General features: G+C 38.9%; 1 protein-coding gene and 1 pseudogene across 1 annotated transcript; one reads left to right on the top strand and one right to left on the bottom strand.

Moving 5' to 3' along the window:
- The first annotated feature begins 5406 nt into the window (after window positions 1-5406).
- LOC144368632 (dual specificity protein phosphatase 4 pseudogene) lies at window positions 5407-5909 on the top strand (annotated as a pseudogene).
- A 2053-nt stretch (window positions 5910-7962) lies between these two features.
- LOC144368221 (myomegalin-like) lies at window positions 7963-13067 on the bottom strand. Its single transcript, XM_078026916.1, has 3 exons — window positions 12865-13067; window positions 12459-12576; window positions 7963-10868 (listed from the first exon to the last, which is right to left on the bottom strand). Exons 1-3 carry the CDS (start codon window positions 12992-12994, stop codon window positions 10865-10867), a joined length of 252 nt encoding a protein of 83 aa, XP_077883042.1. The 5' UTR covers window positions 12995-13067; the 3' UTR covers window positions 7963-10864.
- Window positions 13068-22197: the final 9130 nt, after the last annotated feature.

Here is a 22197-nt window from a genome sequence, read left to right as displayed (position 1 = left end):
AAATTTTGTGTAGGGTAATGGTTAGGGTTAGTAAAAGAAATGCATATGAAAAAACAAGAATACTCATTAGAATAACTCAGGAATATAAGTATGAAAATATAAATAAATATATATGTTTTGAACTAGGGAAGACTTTATTTTTTATTTTTTATTTTAAAACATTTAGTTGTTGATAGACTTTTATTTTATTTATTTATATGCAGTGATGAGAATCAAACCCAGTTACTCACACATGCCAGTAAATTGCACTACCACTGAGCCCCAGCCAAGCCCTGAACTAAGAAAAGTTTTAACATAACACATATGAATACAGATTTTTAAAAATAGGACTGCACAGATTTATTATATATATGAGTACATACTTATATGTATTCTAATATAACATTGATATCTGTATACATAGTTATTTACAAATGAATATTGAAATTATTATATATGCTTTTATTTAAAGGTAGGTTTAAGTATACAAGTAAATATAGGGTTATTATCACTTTCAAATTTTGGTTTACATTTATGTTTATCTTTAGGGAATAAATATACTAGTTGGAAAAATGAATATACCTAAGAATGTGCATGGTAACATTTGCATAAAAATTAACATAAATATATGTTTTGAAATAGGGAAGGGTTAAAATGAAATATAAATACAAATTTTTAATATGCAAATGCAAAAATAAATTTTATATATGTATATATAATAACACTTCTGCAAATATAAGTGATAAATGTGTATGTAAATATACATACATATGAGTATTCATATAAGTATATATGCTTTTATCTGAATGTAGAGTAGTTATAGGGGTAAACTATGGTTAGTTCTAAATTTTGTATATAGTTAGGGTTAGGGAATGAATAAGTATATTGAAAAATATGAATATTTTTAGAATGCACATGTGAAATTTTGATGTTTTGAAATTCTGAAGGGTTCAATGTGAGATTTAGGAAGACACATTTTTAATTTGTAAAAGCAGACATATGTATATATATGTATATAAAAATGTATATATGCAAATATACCAATGATATATGAATGCAAGTCAAATTACACATAAACATTAGGCAATGAGTAAGTATATTGAAAAACGAGTAATTATAAGAATGTACACGTAAAAATTGGCATTAAAATACATAGAAATATATGTTTTGAGATGGGATAAGGTGTGAGATGTATAAATACACATTTATTAATTTCCAAATGTACAGATAAATTATATGTGAACATATATAAATACTTATGTATACAATTATCAATTGGATATTTGAATATGTATGCAAGAATATTCATATTGCTATATATGCTTTTATATTAATGTTCGGTTAGGAATGGGGTAAATTAGGATTAATAATAAATATTGTGTAGGTAAAGGTTAAAGTTAAGGTATTTATATATAAAAAACATGAATATTCAAAAATATGCATGTGAATATACATATAAAATATATTTGAAAAATGAACACGGACCTAGTAAAAAAGAACATTATATGGAGAAATATTGACAATAACTAAAGGAAATCCATTGCCATATATACAGTTGGAAACATATAAGTTTAATATATAATAATAGAAAATAGAAAAAGTACAAGGGAAAAAAAGTTTATCTCAGGTATTTTGAAGCAGTGAAGGCAAGATAACAAATGCAGTCATAAAGCAAGACTCAAAATTTCCTCAAGGATTTATTGAGAATAGATGATTTGAACATAGAATTCAATTATGAGTCAACAATAAAAAATAAGTGAAAGATCATCAGAAGTTTCAAATAAAGCAAAGACTGTTTATAAAAAATACATATGGGGTAAAGAAAAACATTACAAGGAAAATTGGAAATGCTTTTGAGATGACAGATAACAAAGATTCAACAAGTCAAAGCAATAGGAGGCTGATGAAGCAGTTCATAATTCCACCTGCTTACATTAGAAAAAGACACAGGCATAAAATCAGTGTTGACTCTGATCATGCAACTTGAGAAGCACTAATATTAATTTATTTCTAATAATAATTAAAAATTTGCTTAGAGTAGATATGTACATGGAGTCCAGGGCCAGTGAATGTAGCATATACTAACGTGGGATCACAAAGAGTGCAGCACCATAGCAGGCAGATGTGCAAGTGGCCAGGTGCAGAATGGTGTCCTGAAGATGTGTGCAGGTCAGCTGAATATCTTGACTTTTGTCTCTGAGAGGCAGGATGGGGTGGAAGAGAAAGGAAGGGAAAGGACTATTTCTTAGTTGTTTGTGCTGCTGGATCCTGGGCACAATGACCACAACCAAAGAACTTTTTTGTTTTTTTCTCTGATGTGTGGTTTGGTCTTTGGAGCATTTTTCTTCTAGGTCCACTCCCACTCTCTGTGACACAGGCCACATTTCATTAGGTGCTCCTGGAAACTCTGGTACAATTCAGATTTTTCTTTAGTGAATTATCTAGCAAGATCACGGAGGAAAGCAATTACTTTTGCACAGACCTGAAATTAATCCTTTGTACTTGGAAGCACCATCTTCTCTCTCTTGCATATATTATAGTTTTTAATTTTAGGCAGATTACTGGAAGTATACTAATATAGTCTTGCATAATTAAACTCCTGTTAGGAGACTCTTTTCAAAGTCCCTCTTTGGATTGAAATGGGGACTCCACTGTTCAGGTCTCCTTGAATTCCAGAAGTGCAAGAGAGTTGGGGTTGGGACAGAGTCCTTGCCTGGTGACAGCTCCTGTGAAGAGCATCTGGGGAGCCATGTTGAAGCCTGACTCAGACTAAAGCCATTTTAAGGAGCCATTTCAAAAGGAGCAATGGTTTTGGAGAAAGAAGGATGTACTTCTTTGGGAAAGGCTGGGGGAGCAGGGAAGGAAAAAGTTACTTCATTTGCAGTGTTGTTGAACAGTGTTGTCATTGAGTGCCAGATTAGAGGTCCTTTCAAACTTGGCTAGAAAGGAGTGCATTTTTAAAGCTCTTGAAGAGGCTATGTGGCAACAAACATCTCGGTTCACCCATGAATGTCTTCAAGCCTCAATGTCACCATCAGGTCAGAATGCTCTTTCTCACCCAGAATAACAGGCCCAGATTCACTACATGTGCTTCCATGAACCATAACCTGCATTGGCATGGTTCATCCTGTCTGCCTGTCTCAAAGCCCCATGATTGGGTGAGGCTTACTGTTTTTATTTTTTTTTAAATTTTTTTTAAAGAGAGAGTGAGAGAGGGGGGAGAGAGAGAATTTTTAATATTTATTTTTTAGTTCTTGGCGGACACAACATCTTTGTTGGTATGTGGTGCTGAGGATCGAACCAGGCCGCACGCATGCCAGGCGAGGGCGCTACCGCTTGAGCCACATCCCCAGCTGGAGGCTTACTGTTTTTAGAAAAGCCTCATGTGCCCTTGCATGGGTGCCCTGCTTCCCTGGGAGCTGTGTGGCTGAACAGTGGATTGTAAGAAAAGCATAAAGGGGCTGGGGTTTCTGGGCAGTGGACCCATGTACAGACAGCACTCTTGGACATTCCCATTTTTTCCTTGATTCCTGGAAATCTTAAATGCATCTTCCCTTCTTTTCAATTGTTTATCTCAGGTATTTTGTCACTGTGTTGGCAAGTGACCTAATACAAGTAAAAAGGGAGTCTCAAATTTTCTTAAGGATGTTGTTCAGAGTAGATGATTTGACAACAGAACTAAATGATAAGTCAACAAAGTAAACCTTGTGAAAAATCACCAAAAGTTTTGAAATGAACCAAAGCATTTTAGTAAAGTATACATATGGGGTAAAGATAAAACTTACAAGGAAATTTGGAAATAATTTTGAGCAGAAGATAACTGACATTCAACCAATCAACAGCAACAGGATGCGTCTTAAGAAGTTCTTAAAGTACTGCTTCTACTTCAACTTGCTTACATTAGAAAAAGATATATGGATGGATAAAATAAATGTTGACTCTGATCATCCACCCTTGAGTAGTTACAAAAACAAAACAAAAACAAACAAACAAACAAAAAACAAGAGGGAAGAAATTAGAACAAAGTGGATGGAAAATGATAATAAGGGCCTACCCTTATTATCTTTTTCCAGGTAAAATAAAGACAGGAGAAAATGATGACACCATAAAGAAAAACAAGAAAACAGAAAAGAATTTCTCAAAAAGTTTACTAAACTTTATGAGGACAAGACCAAGTAAGATAGAAAAGCACAATGAGCAATACCAAATACAAAAGTTATCTGAATTGATCCTATGATGTTACAATAACTTAGTACTATGTATACTCTTGTAATGATGTATGATATGAAAAACAATTATCTCAATGACAACATAGATGACAAGCATCTTGCCAAATCAATTATCAAACTTTCTCCAAGAAAAAGTGGATGCAGTGCCCAGAACTCTGGTGGGTGCTAGGGGAAGAGCAGCAATGAGCAGGCTGCAACCCAAGGTTCAGGAGCAGCAAAACACGTTTGAGGCAATGACAGGAAGGAGCCAGCGCTAGTCTCTCTTCAATACACACTCTTCTGATGCCACACCCTAGTGAGTGCAAGCTCATGCAAAGCACCTGAGGCTGCTAGGACTGCTATGTAACCTGAACATGCAGGAGGAAGGTGACCCAATAAGAGTCTGGCCGCCCAAGCCTCAGGGGACCAAGTTGGTGGTCACTTCTGAAGGCTCCTTCTCTTAACCCTTGTTCGCCCATTCCTGTTGCCTGGCTGGCCTGGATGACTATCTATCGCCCTAGTTCCTACACTCCATAGTGACAATTGATTAACTGGGAGAGATGGATGGCAATGTGCTCAAAAGACTGATGAAGCTAAGCGAGAACCACCAAGGCAGAGGTTGGGAGCTGGTGGTTGCCAAGGGTTGAGGGGCGGGGTGGATGGTGCAGTGAGTGGCGGCAGCTGGGCTGACAGCAGGGGCAGCCCACAATCCTGGGGCTGGGCAGCACCAGCAAATGCTTGCTGCTCGATTTTTTGCACACCCTTCCTATTGGAGGTTCGGTCCACCTCCTTTGATACAACACCCAGGACAATAGGTGGAACAAAGTCTCCATGAGTCTGGAGTCCAATCTGCACACCTAAGAGGAAGCCTCTTGTACTCTAGCCTCTACTTGGCTGTCATCCTCTACTTTGAATGGAGCTCGCATGCCAAGGGCTCAGGGAGGACTGCACCATGACCCTAGTAGTGCAGGCACTCCATCCTAAGCCCCAGTGAGCAGACATCTGCTTGCTCAAACGTGACTGTGAGAAGGTGTCCTCTGCTTACCCAGAATTTTGTTCCAAAACCAATGACCCGGCAGATATCCCACCAGTGCCACTAAGTCCTGTAACCTGGGCTGCAGCTCCAGTGGAACTGCTCTGCGCATCCAGGCAGAGGGGTCCCTTGGAGATTCTTTGGTTCCTCTACTTCTAGGGTGCCTACCACGCTTCCTGGATAGACATGCTGAATCCCTTAGGGATCACAGCCCTGTTGAATATCTCCTCCGAATGCCCAAACCACATGGAAAGATGCTACCAGTAAAAACACATCTGGTGGAAGACAACCACAAGTCCAACATGGGCTCCTGGTTCTTGGAAGCCATGGAATAGGACTGTGCGGTGAAGGACTGCAGTGTTCCAGGGATGGTGCACTGCTAAGGCATCGTGTGCTCTGCTACCATCTGCTTGGCTTAGCAGGAATGAGGAATGAGCAGCTGAGGCTGGAGAAGGCCTTGAGCTGCATGGAGCAGCTGTCCCAGGTGCTGGCCACATCCTGCCCCTCCAGGCCCGCCAGCCCTTCAGGCCCCTTAGGGGTGCTACAAGCCCACTCCCACCCTTACCTCACAATTTGTCTTCAGCTTCCCTATCTTCCTGGGTGTGCACTCGGCCCTCAGCTGACTGCTGGACCTTCGCAGCCTCAGCACTACCTCCCCCAGCACTTGGAGCCACTCACCTAACCCCTAAAACCAAGGTTGCTGCCAGCAAGGGATGCAAGATCCACGTGGGGACTGAACAATATATAAATTTGATTCAAGAGTACATAATGAGTCTAATGTCTACTATGGCAGATGTCTTTTTCTCCATTTATCATGCCTTCTACTACTGCATAGACAAGTGCAGTTTCCCAGTCTCATCTGAAGTAAGAGTTCCAATTGGCATTGATTCTTCAATGAGATGAATTCATGTGAGACAAACCTACATGTGCATATGGGCAATTCGGGGTAGAAGTGGCATGTAGGTAATTTGTGTTCTTTTGAAGTCAGTACATGTCCAGTGGAAGTGCTCTGCGCATCCAGGCAGTAGGGTCCCTTGAAGTTGGGTTCCTGGCAGCAAGGTGTTAAGTGGCACAAGTTGTGGGGGCAGTGTCCACTGGAATACTTCTGTGCTATATTTGGACCTTCCTCCTGGCTCCATTTTTTTCTAGCTGTGCAGAATCCAACTAGAGGTCTCTGTTCTTCCTGGAAATTTTATAAATTATGGAAATATCTTGAATATATCCCTTAATGTAACATAACTGTATTATCTTATATAATTAATTATATAATATAATAACTGAAGGGAACTCTACTCTCTGCATATAAGATCTGGCTGATGCCTTATTTATAAAGATTGAGTTGATTGACCTAAAAACATGCCATTGTTATGTTAATGAGCATTGATGAAAAATACCTGACAAGAACAACTTTTAGAGGAGACATTTACTTTGTTTCCCAATTTCAGAGTGTTTAGACTACCACTGGCTGGCTCCCAGGAAGAAATATTATGGGGGAAGGATATGATGGAGGAAATCTGCTCAGCACATGGGAGCTAAGAAACAGAGAGAGAGAGAGGATGGGACCAAATCATATATAGCTCAAGGTCATGCTCCCTCTGACCTTCTTCCTCCCATCATGACTCACCTGCTTACAGTTACCAAACAATAGTTGATTCAAATTTTTAATTCATCAAATGGATCAATCCAGCTCTTGTAATCCAACTGTTTCACCTCTGAACATGGTTGCCTTGTTTAACTCTTGAGTTCTTTAGGGGACACTTCTATGTCCATACTATAACAATTGACTTGCACATGGTTAATATTCAGTACATTTTTCTATTATTATCACTACTGCTACATATACAGCAACTACCACAAGATGTGAAGGAAGAAAGGATCCATTCATAATAGCAACAACAAACCAAATAATTACAGAAACAATATAAGAGAGATGTGCAAAATCTATTGGAAGGATAATTTAACATACTAAGTTATGCACAAAAAGAGACTTGAATTGATTTGTCTTAGACTCAATATAATTAAATTTTTTCTTCTGCCTAAAAGATTCATAAAAGACTATAATTTCAAAAGGAATATCAATATGATTTTTCCAATTTTAGAACAATACAAGCTGATTTTAAAATTTTTTAATATTTATTTTTTAGATATAGTTGGAAACAATACTGTTAAATTTATTTATTTATTTATATGTGGTGCTGAGGATTGAACCCAGGGCCTCACACATGCTAGGCAAGTGCTCTACCCCAGCCCCAAGAAAGCTGATTTATAAAAATCGGATTGACAAAGATTCTAAGGAAAAGCAAATTTACATACTAATGAAAATGTAAGAGAAAATAATATTTAAGAGAATTGTTATACAAAAGTGAATGAGAATGAAAAGCACACAATCAAAACTTTTTGTGGACTACCAATTTATAGGAGTACCCCCTAAAATAAGGTTTCATGAGAGACAATTGTGTTTCTTCCTCTTTTTAAACAGCCTTTTAGTTGTTGATGGACACAATAACTTTATTTTATTTATTTATTTTTATGTGTTGCTGAGGATCAAACTAGGGCCTCACACATGTCAGGTAACCTCTCCACCACAGAGTCATGACCCAGCCCAAAAGGACAATTATTTTTAGTCTAGTCAGTATAGAGTGATACTCTTGATAGTGACTGTCACAAATGGTTTATTTAGAATACTATTATATATATAATAATTATATATATATATATATATATATATAATTTCTATGTAGATTACACTATTCTTTGCCTAAAGAAAAGAGGAGTCACTGATATTGTCAAGACGTTGAGTAGAGCAAAGGGAAGTATCCTAAAGATGCACTGTTTAGAGTAGAACCTGATGTTACAGAATACATAGGGGTAGCTTTTATATTTTTATATCTCTTTGATTTGGTTTTACTTTCACCTTGGGTGTCTTTTTTAATTTCAGCATGGGACATCTTTTTTGGTTTTCTGATCTTTCTTTATTGAAGATATTTTCCCATTCTTACCCTGAAAAATGGAAGATTGCAGACAACAGCAAGAGAAAGAAACCAATAAAAGAATGAAGGGCACATGCTCTTTCTTGGACAGGTCCTCTCATCTCTCCTGCAGGCCCACTGTGGACATTTCCTAAAATGCCTGCTCCCCAGAGAAAGGAGGACACAGTCAATAGAATAGTGGCAGTTTTTTTTTTCTTATTGCAAATGCCTTGGCAGGTGCCCTTCTCAGGCTGACTGTTAATTTAGAGCTCTGACTTTAACTCACCCCCAACACATATCAAGTCTACTACAAGAAGCACCACTCCCCACCTGCCCAAATCTGGAAATCCACAGGCTCAAGGACTCATGATACTCTGCCCCAGCACAGAACAGTTTACTTCTTTCCAGTAATATGACCAGGCATGTCAGGATTGACCTAGACATTGACACACTACATACTTTCATCTAAAGTATTTTCAGTTTTATTCTTAAAAATGCAATTGGCATGGTTTGAATGAACTTTCAGGTAGCAGAACATGGGAAGGTTCCTGGAGAGTGGCATTCCTGGAGAGGGCACAGAAGCTCTGCACCTCTTCTCCCTTACCTGTTCTCTCTTTTCATCTGTCAATCTATTCTGTAATATCTTTTGTTGTTAGACCAATAAATTTGCAAACACAGTGTTTCCCTGAGTTCTGTGAGCTGCTCTAGCAAATTAACCAAAAGTGAGGAGGGGATTAGGAACCCCAATTTATAGCCTACCATGTATACATATAATAGATTTATGAAATGTTTATATGATAAAATATAAATACACACACACACACACACACACACACACACACACACACACACCCCACAGCCTATGCTTGCTTTTGGAATCCAAAGTGGAGCACAGCCTCATAAGAATCACCCTCAAACTGTAGAATCTAACCCTATTCTCTAAGAAGTGTCAGTGTAAAATTGAATTACAGGGCTCCCAGAGGGGACCCACTAGAGTACGTACTGACTATTAGAGGATCAAATATCCACACACATTTTGGTGAAAAAAAGTCATTCTGCATTAAGTATAAGAAAAGAGAAAATGTACTTTCTTTCTATAATTTAGGGATGTTGGTCTGTAAAAATAGAGCTTCTGCCTCTGCCAACTCAGATCTTAGGGACCAGCCATGAAAATAGTAACATAAATAAACATCAACAGTGAAATGTGCCAGTTGGTGATTTCTCATTTTGAAACATGGTGAAAAGAACAGTTGGAGTCTTGGCCAGTTCATATTTCCCTTTTACATGGGTTTGAAATGCTTTCTGGGGTAGTGAAAATTGCCTTGGGTAACACAGTTTTCCTACACAATAATTTGTGACCATTTTCTCCAACATCTTGCAATTTTGTTGGCATTATATAAAACTTATTTAAGAGATTAGTAATAACATGCTTTACCTCATGCTTCTATTTTATGCACCTCTTTTAAAAATTTGCTATCAAGTCCACAGTTATATTATTAGTAATTTTATAATAAGATCTTACTTTGTATTTTTCATTATGTACTACTATTGTGAATTCCTCTGTACTTTTGTGAAGAATCTGTACTTTCTCTTTTTACTCTGGTTATGGAACACTTTAAAATGATAAATTTCCATTGCGGTATGCCTGTGTGTGTGTGTGTGTGTGTGTGTGTGTGTGTGTATGTGTGTGTGTGTGTGTACACATATGTATGTGTGATTTAAACTTTTCTTTAATGTTTTATATGTCTTTGTTTCTGAAGACAAGCCAGGACATTTTTCTTATGTTTATGTTATTTTTTCTTATCTGTGCTCGCCCAATGTGTCTTTTTATTTTTTGTTCTAGAAGTCAGATTGGGACTAATTTACCTTAGCTTCCCTTTTATACTTCTTTATCTTCTTGTTATAGATGCTGTTACCCCTTGTGCTCTATTTAGAGACAGACTTCAGCTTGGTCTCTCAGTGTGCTAATTCATTGTTTTTGCTTAGAAATAAGAGCTACTCTAACCTTGGAGAAGAAAACTAAGGTGAAAAAAATTTCTGGTCTTGAATTTTTACATTGGCAATGATTTCTTATATTTGAGATAAAGAGGACAAATTATTAATGTAAAAAAGAGTTAAGTTAAACATTATTTGAATCTTAAATTTCTGCTGTTTGAAATTTTCCATCAAGAAAAAGAAAATGATAAGATAAGCCACATATAATATTTACAATTTTAACTGTATTCAGGTATCTGACAAGATTTATGGTCATTGGAAATCTTCAAATTTGGATAATAGTAAGACAAGCAACTTAAGGAAGGATCAAATATTTCAACAGATACTACACAAAGAAAGGAATGTAAACATCAATGAACACCTGAAAATTTGCTCAAGAGCACGAGTCATCAGGAAAACAAAAATGAAGACCAACTCACATCCATCACAATGTCTAAAATTCAAATGACAATGCCAAGTGTTGGCAGGGATTTAGAACAACTGCAGCTCCATCCTCTGTTGTTGAGAGGGATACATGTTACTATCACTTTGAAAAACATTTTGGTGGCTGCTTATGAAGATGAGCATACACTAATCATGTGACCTGTCAATGCAGGGACCTGTGGTGGCTTTGCTTCTTTTGTGGCTTCTGGAAGGCAAGGGTCTCAATGCTGGAGCACACAGAAAGACCCTTAACGATTTCACCTGCAAGTAAACAAAAGAATTCTGTTCAGATGGAACTGTTAGACCCCACTTATGATGCCCAGACACTGGAATTAGGGCAAAGCATGCAGGAAGGCATAAACATGGTGGGAGGTAGTAAAAAGAATGAGTCAAGGGGGATGCACTGGGTCTGGAGGAGATTCCAGGTTCCAGCTTAGAGGATAAGCTTCCCTGTGCACCCAAATTCCTGGTGCCCCAGCCATAGCCCTACTGCATGTCATATGGTCAGATCCTACTACTGTCCTTTTACTACCCAGTTCATACTACATGTTATGTGGTCTGAAGAAAAATACAGGCCTTGTCATATTCCAGGAAAAGAAGGATGAAGCATGAAACACGCACATGTAGAAACAGCCTGTACTGAAGAGGACATATTGGGGCAAGTTCCCCTGTTAAGTGTGTGTCTCATTTTTCATAAGGAGAAGTCAAATTGGCAGGGACCTCAGAGATGATCTAAGTCTAGGTCCACCTTTAACAGATGAAGGGTAGTAGCTCACAGAGGCAAAGGGGCCAGCCAATGGCATACAACCAGTTAACATTTAGCCTGGAGTTAGAGACCAGAAATTTGGAACAAAAGAGGGTGGCCTGCACACTGGAGTGAGCCAGCAGGAACTGGAGGCTGTGGGTTAACTTGGCAGGGATAGGAAGAGGCTGTACAGAGCCAATCCTCTAAGTGTTGTGTTAAGAGGCTCAGGAAAGAAAGCAATTCTCGGAGAAGAACCAAAGGGAATTAGAAAACAAGAGCTAGTTAATATACATCCCATGCTTGATCACACTATGGGTGTCAAGGCTCTCAGGGTACAACTTAGGAAAATTCCTAGAATGCTCAACTGCTCTGATGTTTACCCTCTAAGTTTAAGTGTTTAATTTCCCATATTTAAAACAATCAGGTACACATCATGTTTCTCTTAATACGATTTCTAGGGAATTATAAGCACAGCATTTAAGTGAATGTAGAGAATATCTGCTATAATATATATATATATATATTTTAAAACTTTTCCCTTAAAGAGTATTTTTTCTTTTATTTTTTTTATTGGTTGTTCAAAACATTACAAAGCTCATGACGTATCATCTTTCATACATCTTTTTTTCATTATCAGTTTTTTCTTTTATATCCAGGAGACCAAATGGATCTTCCTTCATGTTTTTTTTAAAGAAAATGAGGTGTTAAAATAAAATGCTGTTCTTAACCTAATTTTGTGCACTAAAGTCAATTTATAAGGTTATGCCTTATTTGGTTTTTCATAAAGTAGTTCAGGAAAGTCCAGAATGCACGTATGGCCTCAAGATCTCTTGCTAGACAACTAATTCACAGAGAGACTTTTAAAGTTTCTTCCCTCAGGAACCAACTGAACTGCATTTCTCTGGATCCTTGCTTGACTGACATCAAGGAGAGAAAATTGGGCTAAAGGGGAGAGATGGTGAGGAGAGGAGAATAATAACAGGGTAGAAAGCTGAGCGGGCAGGAGGGTGAAGGGATGGAATCTTAAGAGGAGGCTATCCAGGAGCTAAGACCTGTGTGGTGAACCTGATATCTCCTAGAAGGTAAAGGAGGTCAGGGTCACTTACAAAGCTGATGTCAGATGGTGATGTATTTGAAGCAGGCTCTGTGACTGTGTAAGATGCAATCGTTGCTTTCGCTCCAAGTTAGTCCTTGCCTTCTTCAAAACATCATGTGTCCTGGTCACTGAAAGAAGAAAAGAGCCCCAGAAAGAAGGAATTTCCAGCTGGGCCCTACTTGCTGGGCATGCATTTTCTTCTCACCCCTCAATCATGGCCTCTTGCTGACCCCTTTGTCCCCCCCTCCTTCTGCAACCACAATTGCTCATGTCACAGGAGGGTTGGGCCCAGTGCATCAGACTCTCCCTTCCCAACATTCCCAGTGCCTCTGTGGTCACTGTTTATCTGCAGCACAAGTGGGACATCTGCAAGACCAGCCCTTTCCTCTGCTGCTCCACAGCTCAGGGGCACCTACGCTGGCTGACAATGAACTGCTCCATGTTCTCCTTCTGCTGGTTAGCAGTCTTCAGATGCTCAGCTGTGCTCTCAAGGAGCTTCTCCTGTTTGGATACTTGGGCTCGCAGATCCAGGAGCTCCCTTTCCATTGATTCATCCTGGGGAAGAAGGACAAGCTCTCAGACAACAGTTTGGAGACCGAATGTATTCAGTTCTTTGTGGTTCCTACCAATCAGAAGAAGAACTCTATAATCTTCTCAGCAGACTGAGTTCCCTTCATTATAACTTCTCAATCCCTCAGTTCAGAACAGTTGAGAAAAAGACCACAGGTAGGAATGTTGAGAACCTGAAAGCCCCCAATCAAGGATCAAGGAGACTGTGACTCCAGACCCACAGCAACTCCCAACTGTGAACAAGACCTCCAAATCAGTCCTTGAAGAAGTTTTGTCTCACCCTTCTCCCATCCATGCAGGACTTGGAATTTCAGAGATACTATGTCTGGGACACAGGGCTACCTGATGACAGTGTTCACATTTCAAAATGTCTGTACGAACCTGAAGATGGTAAAGTGCTTCCTTGTAATTAGCATAGTTCTTTTCCCCAAATATACCAGTTACATTAATATGGAAATAAAAACTAGTGAGCGAATCCAGATTCTAGTCCAACCAAGGCAGGACAATTCTTTAGGGGCTCTACCTTTTCCCCAGATTGGAACACAGATAAAAGGTGTGTTGGGATTCTAGGAGCATGACTGAAAGAAGCTGCAGGATCACAGTGACTTCCTTTGATCTTTTGACCAAGAAGCCCTGAGGAATGGAGAAGCTTCAAAGGCCCCTGAATTTTAGATTAAACTTCAGATTTATTGGAAGCAGATATTTATAGATTACCAGGGCATCTATGTCTGTACTTCTCCATTTCATTTTCTTCTCTTTGAATCATTATCTTGGGGTTTGGGGTGTGAGGACAAAGTAAGGAAATCAGAGCTTCAATGAAAACATCCACCAGGGGTCTCCCTCCAGGATGCTACATTAAGATCCAGCACATTCTAACAACCTATGTAGCTCCTGACCCTCAGAAAGCCCTGGAACTGAGAATACAGAATCTCATGGGGCAGAAGAGCAGGGCTTATACCAGAAGACAACACTGGCCTCTTACCACTTTGCCAGGCAGCCCAGGGCCGTGGAAGCTTGGTAAAGCTGCTCTCCAGAACATGGTCAGGAGTGAGGCTGACTCATCTAGGGTGTGCTGCAGGGCATGAGCACTGCTTCTTAGCTCATGGAAACATTTGCTGCCTGGTGCCTATGGAAAGGTGGGAGGGAGCCATGGACATCACTGAAGTTGAGACATCTCAGGGTTCACGACATTGCAGCCCTGCACAAGACTCAAGCTTCCTTTGTTGATGAGGCACAAAGCATGGGCTGCTTGAACCTGGAAACCCTGGCTCATCCCTTTGAGCTCCCAGGACTGCAGTGTGGCTCCTTTCACCTGGAATGACTCCTCACCTGGACACCCTATATAAGGCTGTCATAGCTCATTCCCATGTCATGTCCTCTACAGAACTTTTACCTTCCCTGCATGCAATAAAAGACCCTTCTGCACCAGTGAACGAGAGGCACAGATGTGACTTCTCACATTGGGCCTGTGGCTCATTAGTTGGTTTATGAATAGGGGTATGTATCTTGCCCTGAAGTGGGGGTTACCTGGATGCAAGGCTCTGTCTATACATCCATGGGTCTCTGGTGGCTCAGACAGCACAGCCATTGGCCCTTGTTGTCTCTCAACAAAGATGTACTCTGAGAAGCATTTGCAGATTGCTTCCCTCCCATTTCCAGGTTCTTACTCTTTTCACACATAAGGCCTTTATGGATGCAAATCCCTTAGTACCTGTCCATCTGATTGATTTTAATCCACATGGGTCAGCATGAGTATAACAGAAAATGAGCCATGAGACCGTGCTGATTTCAACATCATATGGGCATCAACTCTTAACAAATACTTTACTGAGGATGGTGCAACACTGCACAGACATCTCTGTGACTCTGAGGCAGAATATCTAGTTGGTTTCCTATACCACAGAGTAGAACATAGAATGAATCAGGAGATAGGGAAACAAGGGCTTGGCTAGAATAATTGGAAGATGCTTTCTCTGTCATTGGGAGATGCAGGCCACAAAAATAAATAGGGGAGAAGAAACTAGAATTAAGGACGAAGGGCACAAAGAAAGAGTGAAGGCAGGAGCTGCAGGTGTGACTACCTCTGAGCCCTGAGCGTCAAGGCCAAGGAAGTTGCATGTGGGTGTCAGGAGAGACTGGATCTGTTCAACCAGCTGTTTCCCCTCTGCAATCTGCTCTCTCAGAGCAGTATAGTCATCAATGTGGCCTATGATGTGGCGGCCATGCTTGTTGGCAAAGGAGCCATCCATAGAATCACCCTCTAGCTTCAGAGAGTTCTTCATTCCTGAAGGATCATTTGAATCCAGCTCTGAAAAAGAAAACCACAATAATAAAGATCTGCTGTTATTCATGATAATAACCTAGGTTCTCACCATTGCAGAGACAGTGAAAGAGCCCAGGCTCAAGAAAGGCAGCCTTCAGAAATGCAGGGTGGCTCAAGCCCATAAACACCTTTTGGTTTCTTTATTTTTATACTCTTTCTTACATCATTACATGATGATAAACCTTCCAGAAAAAAATTTTGATTTCACTGACAAGTGGGCTATTCAGGAAAATATTATAAACATGAAAGTTTTCTGTATAGAAAAGGCACAGACAATTGAATAAGAATGTGTACAGGGCAATGACCCAAACAGAGCAATAGGACAACTGTGGCAAGAAGAAGAATGAGAAGAAAGGCAGCCACAGAAGACTCAAGGAACATGGATGATGCTTTCTCTGTCAGGAAAAAGGATGTCGCACACAGAAAATTTTCTAAATTCACATGACACACTTACAGAGGACCAACAGTTATTTGCATTAATAATTTTCCTTCATTGTATCCAAGCCCTTTAGTTGTCATATTTATACCATTTGTCCTGGTGACAATGACAGTTATCTGAACCAGGAGAAGAGAAAGAAGAGCTGTGGAGGACCAGAGTTAGAAAATCCATGCCAACACCCCAAATACAGAGGAAACACCTGAATCTAGGGAGGAAAACAACCAGTGTCAAGGACATCACAAACAGCCTGCACTCCAAATCATGCACAGTCTAGCCTTCACCACACAAGATCTCAGGTGCCAGGATTTCCCTCTCATATCATTAGCCTATATATGTCACATAGAAAAGCAAAAGTCAACAGATTGATATGTTTCTATTATTTGGAAAAAAATGTTTGATGTCTAGATATTCCACATGAATGTAACTTCCAGTAAAAACTTGTTAGGTACAATTTCATAAACCAACTTTGAGTATAATTTTCTTTTCTAGTACAATGCCTTGTAGTGAAACTTAAATATGCACAAAATCACATACATATATAAAATACACATACATATGCATATATGTGAAGCATGTATATGTTAAAATTTTTATCAAGGGCTAGGGTGCAGAGTTCAGTGGTAGAATGAAGAAAAAGAAACTACTCTATAGAGTGTGGCAGGTCTGGCACACACAGAAGAACTTGGGTTCAAATTCTCTGTATTACAAAATTTTATCAAAATGTAAGCTATCAATAAAAGGAGTTCCTGGTAAAAGGAGAGTGAGTCACAGCCAGGTTCCAGTTCAGGCCTCTGGAAGCTGGGAACAAGAGGAAGAGCAGGGACTGAGCCATGCTGCTGCATCTCAGCTGGTACATGGGAAAGCAGTGACAGGGAAGCCCTGTCAGGAGAAAGTGAAGTGGAGACTCAACACCACACTCACAATGGCAGCTCCAAAAGGGCAAGGCAGCAACCTAATATGTGCTGAGCAGTTCTTGCCAGGTGGGTACTGTGCTTAGCAGTTTACAGATATATCTTACTTATAGGCCACAATAAAAAGTCCATGAAATTGTCCACTTTCATCTGACACTTGAGGTAATTATCTGAAAAATGAGTATTCAGTGCAACCAGAGAAAATAAGGATTAACATGACCCAAGAATATCTGGCATGAGAATTTCAAGGCTCAGACTTAGAGGAATCTGAGCAGAAGTGATTGAGGATATGGCCATGCAGGTTATTGGAGAGGGTGAATTAATTGGTGGCCCCCAAAAGACAAAACAGAAGACACAGAGTGGAATGTTGTGTCAAGAGGCTGGGGAGAGGGGCCTCTGTTAACACTCAAATTAAAACTAGGGAGGCAAGATAGAGGCTGGATATTGAAGAGAGCCACAGAAATCTGGTGAACATGCTTATCTGAACAGGCAGACAAGAGACTGGGGCACAAGTGGATGTCTACCACGTGGAATAAATGTGCCTGCCACCCAGGACTTTTCCACAGCCCTGGTTTCCTTAGGGACACCAGCATTGTGCCACATACTGAAGTCCCCCTAGGTGAAGAAAAGGAAGCCCTTCTAGAGAGTGTGGAAGGTCTATGATACTGAGAGGGAGCCTAGTGAGGTGGAAGGAAGGCCAACTAAAAAGCCAAGCACCTGATTAGGTCTCTAAGCCCTGTAAACCCAGCTTGTCTATTAATGTCTCAGTGCCCCCCTTTGCCAGTTGGATCATGTAAAATATAAAAATATAGTAAAACCTGTCCTACTATAAATGACATTGGGAAACACAGGCTCCAGGCCAGTATGTGTCTCCCCCCTATAGCCAAACTTCCATATAAAATTGTTTTTGCCTTTTTAGGTTTCATAATGATTTTCTTACGAATATTTCTTTTTTAAAATTAGAACTGTGTAGTTATACATAGTAGTGGGTTCATTCGGACAAAATCATACACACATGCAATTTGACTTCAGTTCATGATTGCCCCCTTCCCTCTCTCTTTTTTCTCCCATTCCCCCTAACATTTCCCAAATCTCTTTCATCTACTCTACTAGACTTCTTTTTTGCTCATCTATTAATTTATATTTGATTGCTTCTTTCTACCTATGCATAAAGTGGAGTCCCCTGTGGTATATTTATATGTCCACGTAACAACTTTTTAAGAATTCATTCTGGGACTGGGGTTGTGGCTTAGTCAAGAACACTTTCCTCAAATGCCTGAGTCCCTTTGATCAATCCTAAGCACCAGGTTAAAAATATATATAAATATATTGTGTTCATCTATAACAACGACAAAAAACAATCATCTGCATTGCCTCCCCTTACCCATCTCTGCACTCTGCCTCTCAATCTTCTCCATTACTGCTCTTTCCTTTATCTGTATAATATCCTATCCTGCCCTCCCCATTTCCTTTGTTCTACTCTAGTTTCTGCATGAGAGTAAATATTCAATTTTGAGTTTTTGTGTTTGGCTTATTTTACATAGCATGATATTCTCATTGCTATCCATTTACCTGTAAATGCCATTATTTCATTTTCTTTTATGACTTTAAAGAACCCTAGTGTGTGTGTGTGTGTGTGTGTGTGTGTGTGTGTGTGTGTGTGTGCGCGCGCGCGCACACATGTGTGTTTACATACATATCATATATATGTGTCAGAATCATAAAATTTATTTATCTATTAAGGTGATTCCACCATTTAGTGAAATGTGCTTCTATAAACATTGAGGTGGCTGTCACTGAAGTATGCTGATTTTAGAAGTTTTGGCAAAATACCAAGGAGTGGGCAGATCCACACAGGATGCTTACATTTCTAGTTTTTTGATGAATCTCTACAGTGGTTTCTGGACTTGTACTAGTCTGCAGTCCCATTAACAATATACAAGTGTATATTTTCCCCACAACCTTGCCTGCATTTTTTTATGTATATTATTGAACATTCCAATCCTGGAGTCAGATAAAATTTTAGTATTGTTTTCATTTGCTTTCCCTAATTGCTAGTGATATTGAACCTTTTCTCATTTGGCTATTTGTAATTTTTTTCTTAAGAAGTTTCGATTTCATTTTTTCTATTGCCCATTTATTGATTGGGTTATTTGGGATATTTTTGTATGAAGTGCTTTGAATTATTTATATATTTAGAGTATTAATCCCTTATCCGATGAGTAGCTGGCCAAGATATTTTTCCCATTCTGTAGGCTCTCTCTTCACACTCTTATTTCTTTCTTTTGCTGGGAAGAAGTTTTGTAATTTGATGGTGTCCCACTTATTTATTCATAGTTTCAGTTCATGTACTTTTGAGGAAGCTGGTGCCAACAATTATATGTAGAATGTTGGCCCTACGTTCTTTTCTAACAGTTACAAGGTTTCTGGTCTAATTCCTAAGTGTTTGATCCATTTTCATTTGAGTTTTGTGCAGGGTGAGAAATAGGGTTTTAGTGTTATTTTTCTAGATAGTTATCTAGTTGTCCCAGAACCATTTATTAAAAATCGTCTTTCCTCCAATGTATATTTTTGCACCTTTGTTAAGTATCAGAGGGCTCTAAGTATTGGATTTGTCTCTGTCTTCTATTCTTTCCTATTGGTCTTTGGGTCTATTTTTGTGACAATATCATGCTGTTTTGTTACTAGAGCTCTGCAGCATTACTTATTGTCTGGAGTTTTGTATTTAACAGTGGTACCAATAATAAAAAACAAACTGAAATAGAAAACTACTTCAAGAATTAGATAGTAGGAGACAACTATGTAGGCTAATATATTAACATCCCAACTTGAAGTGGTGGGAATTACAATATATATTTAGGAATACAGTATTTTTCTTTTGGCAGAGCTATTTTTGTTTAATACTTTTACTTTATTTATTTTTACGTAGTGCTGAGGATCCAATCAGTGCCTCACACATGCTAGGCAAGTGCTCCGCCACTGAGCTACAATACCAAATCTAGGAATACAGTATTTTTATTGAAAATTCTTTTTAAAAATATTATTATTTTTACATAATAGCATATTTTGGCATATTATACATACATAGAATAAATATATCTTGTTGAAAATACGATCCCCCATTATTGTGTTGTACATGACGAAGAACTTCATTGTTTGTATATTCATACATGAAGATAGGAAAGATGTGTCTTATTCATTCTCCTGTCTTTCCTATTACATGTTCCCCCCTTATCTTCATTCCCCTTTGTCTAGTCCAATGAACCTCTAATCTTTCACTCTCTAGTTGTGAGTTAGCATCCACATTCTGCCTTTGGGTTTGGGACTGCCTTATTTGACAAAGCATGATAGTCTCCACTTCCATCCATTCACTGGTGAATGATATAATTTCATTCTTTGTTATGGCTCAGTAGTATTCCATTTTGTATGTATATCAAATTCTTTATCTATTCATCTGATGTAGGGCACCTAAGTTGGTTCTATAGCTTGACTATTGTGAATTGAGCTGCTATTAAATATTGAAGTGGGTATGTCAGTGCGGTATGCTGATTTTAAGTTGTTTGGGTATAAAGTGAGTGGGATAATGGGGTCAAATAGCGGTTCCATTCCAAGTTTTGTAAAAAAGTTCCACACTGCTTTCCAGAATGGTTGCACCAATTTCCAATTCCACCAGCAATGTATTAAGTGAATCTCTTTCCCCACATCCTTGTCATCATTTACTGTTGCTTTTATTTTTAATATTTATCATTCTGAGTGGGGTGAGTGAATTCTCAGTGTAGTTTTGATTTACATTTCTCTAATTGCTAAGATTTTAAATACTGCAACCTCTAAATCAACCAAGTTCAGGCAGCTTCTCTGATTTCAGGTTTTTCTGTACTCAATCTGTGTTTCTCTGTGTTCTCCCCTCCCTTTGTGGGGAATCTTTGCTGCTTTCAGTACCCATGTGGCAGGTGAGTTGGCGTCTATATATTCTTATATTTTGTTGTTGTACTCAAATTTCGGATTCCCTAGTCCAATTGAATGTACACTATTATAATTTGTGAAATTCCTTTTTCATCAACCTCAGTAGGTGTCTATATTCCTGCTGCTCTGCTCATGATACAAGGTAATGCAGCTTTCCACTATCTCACCATCTTCTGGTCTTGCAATACAGCTTTTTATCCAGGATGATTGCTCATCAATTTTAACACTTTTCAGGTTGATGCCATCCCATTTGTGGATGTTTCATTTTATTTCTTGAACTTTAGGAGTGTACTTAAGGAATTCAGTTCCTGAGCCTCAATGTTAGAGTGTTAGGCCTACATGTTCTTCTGGTAGATGCAAGGTTTCTGGTCTACTTCTCAGGTCTTTGATATGTTTTCAGTTCAGTTTTAAGAGAGAGGGGGCTAAATTTCATTTGACTACATATGGATTTCCAGTTTTTCCAGCCCCATTTGTTGAAGAGGCTATCCTCAGCACACTATAGCGATATAGTCACATCAATGTTTTTAGCAGCACAATTCACAATAGCTAAGCTATAGAGCCAACACACACACACACACACACACACACACACACACACACACACATGTATTACTCAGCCATAAAGATGAATAACTTTATAATATTTGCCATTATATGGATGAATCTGGAGACTACCATGTTAAGTGAATTAAGTCAGTCTCCCCAAATACAAACATCAAATGTATCAAATGTTTTCTCTGAAATTTGGAAGCTAATCTACACTAAGGAGGGAAGAGTGGAAAAATACAAATTCCAGGTATTAGACAAAGGGAAATGAAGGAAAAAGAGTACGGTAAGGAAAGGAAATGAATGGTAAGAAAAGGAATGAACCTGACATAATTTTGCTATGTACATATAGGAACACAATGCAGAGAATGTCACCTTTATGTACATCAAAAGCCTGGGGTCCTAATTAGATTAAGATATATTCCATGCTTCTATATGATCTCAAAATGGGCTCTACTCTGATGAAAAACTAAAAAGAAGTCATAAAAAACATAATAAAAAATGACACTTTAATTTGCATGTCTAAGTTAACAATCCAGGGGGCTGGGTTTGTGGTTCAGTGGTAGAGCACTTGCCTTGCATGTACAAGACCCTGGGTTTGATCCTTAGCACCACATAAAAATTAATAGGCGAAATAGAGGCATTATGTCCAACTACAACTAAAAATAAATGTTAAAAAAAGATAACAACCCAGGTTTGAGTTAGACTTGTTCCCTATGAAAACCCCCAGAGAGAGATCCATGAGCTACTAACTTAGGAAAGACTCATTCGCAGCAGAAAGAGGTAATGAAGTCAAGGAATTCAGGTACAGAAGGCAAAAAAAGTGTAGAAAGTATAGAATTTAAGAGAAGGTAGCATGTGTCTGAAAGATGCTCTTCATAGGATTTGGACTGGGCTTCCCTGCAGCAGTTATCAAGAATATTAGGAGAGCAGGCATGAGAACAGAGCAGATTTCAGAATGTAAATAGGAAATGTAGATGGAAGGGCAGGTCAGGGC

This window comes from Ictidomys tridecemlineatus, chromosome 11 (assembly GCF_052094955.1).
Source record: "Ictidomys tridecemlineatus isolate mIctTri1 chromosome 11, mIctTri1.hap1, whole genome shotgun sequence".
Classification (NCBI taxonomy): Eukaryota; Metazoa; Chordata; class Mammalia; order Rodentia; family Sciuridae; genus Ictidomys; species Ictidomys tridecemlineatus.
This window is presented reverse-complemented; position numbering and strand designations above follow the sequence as displayed.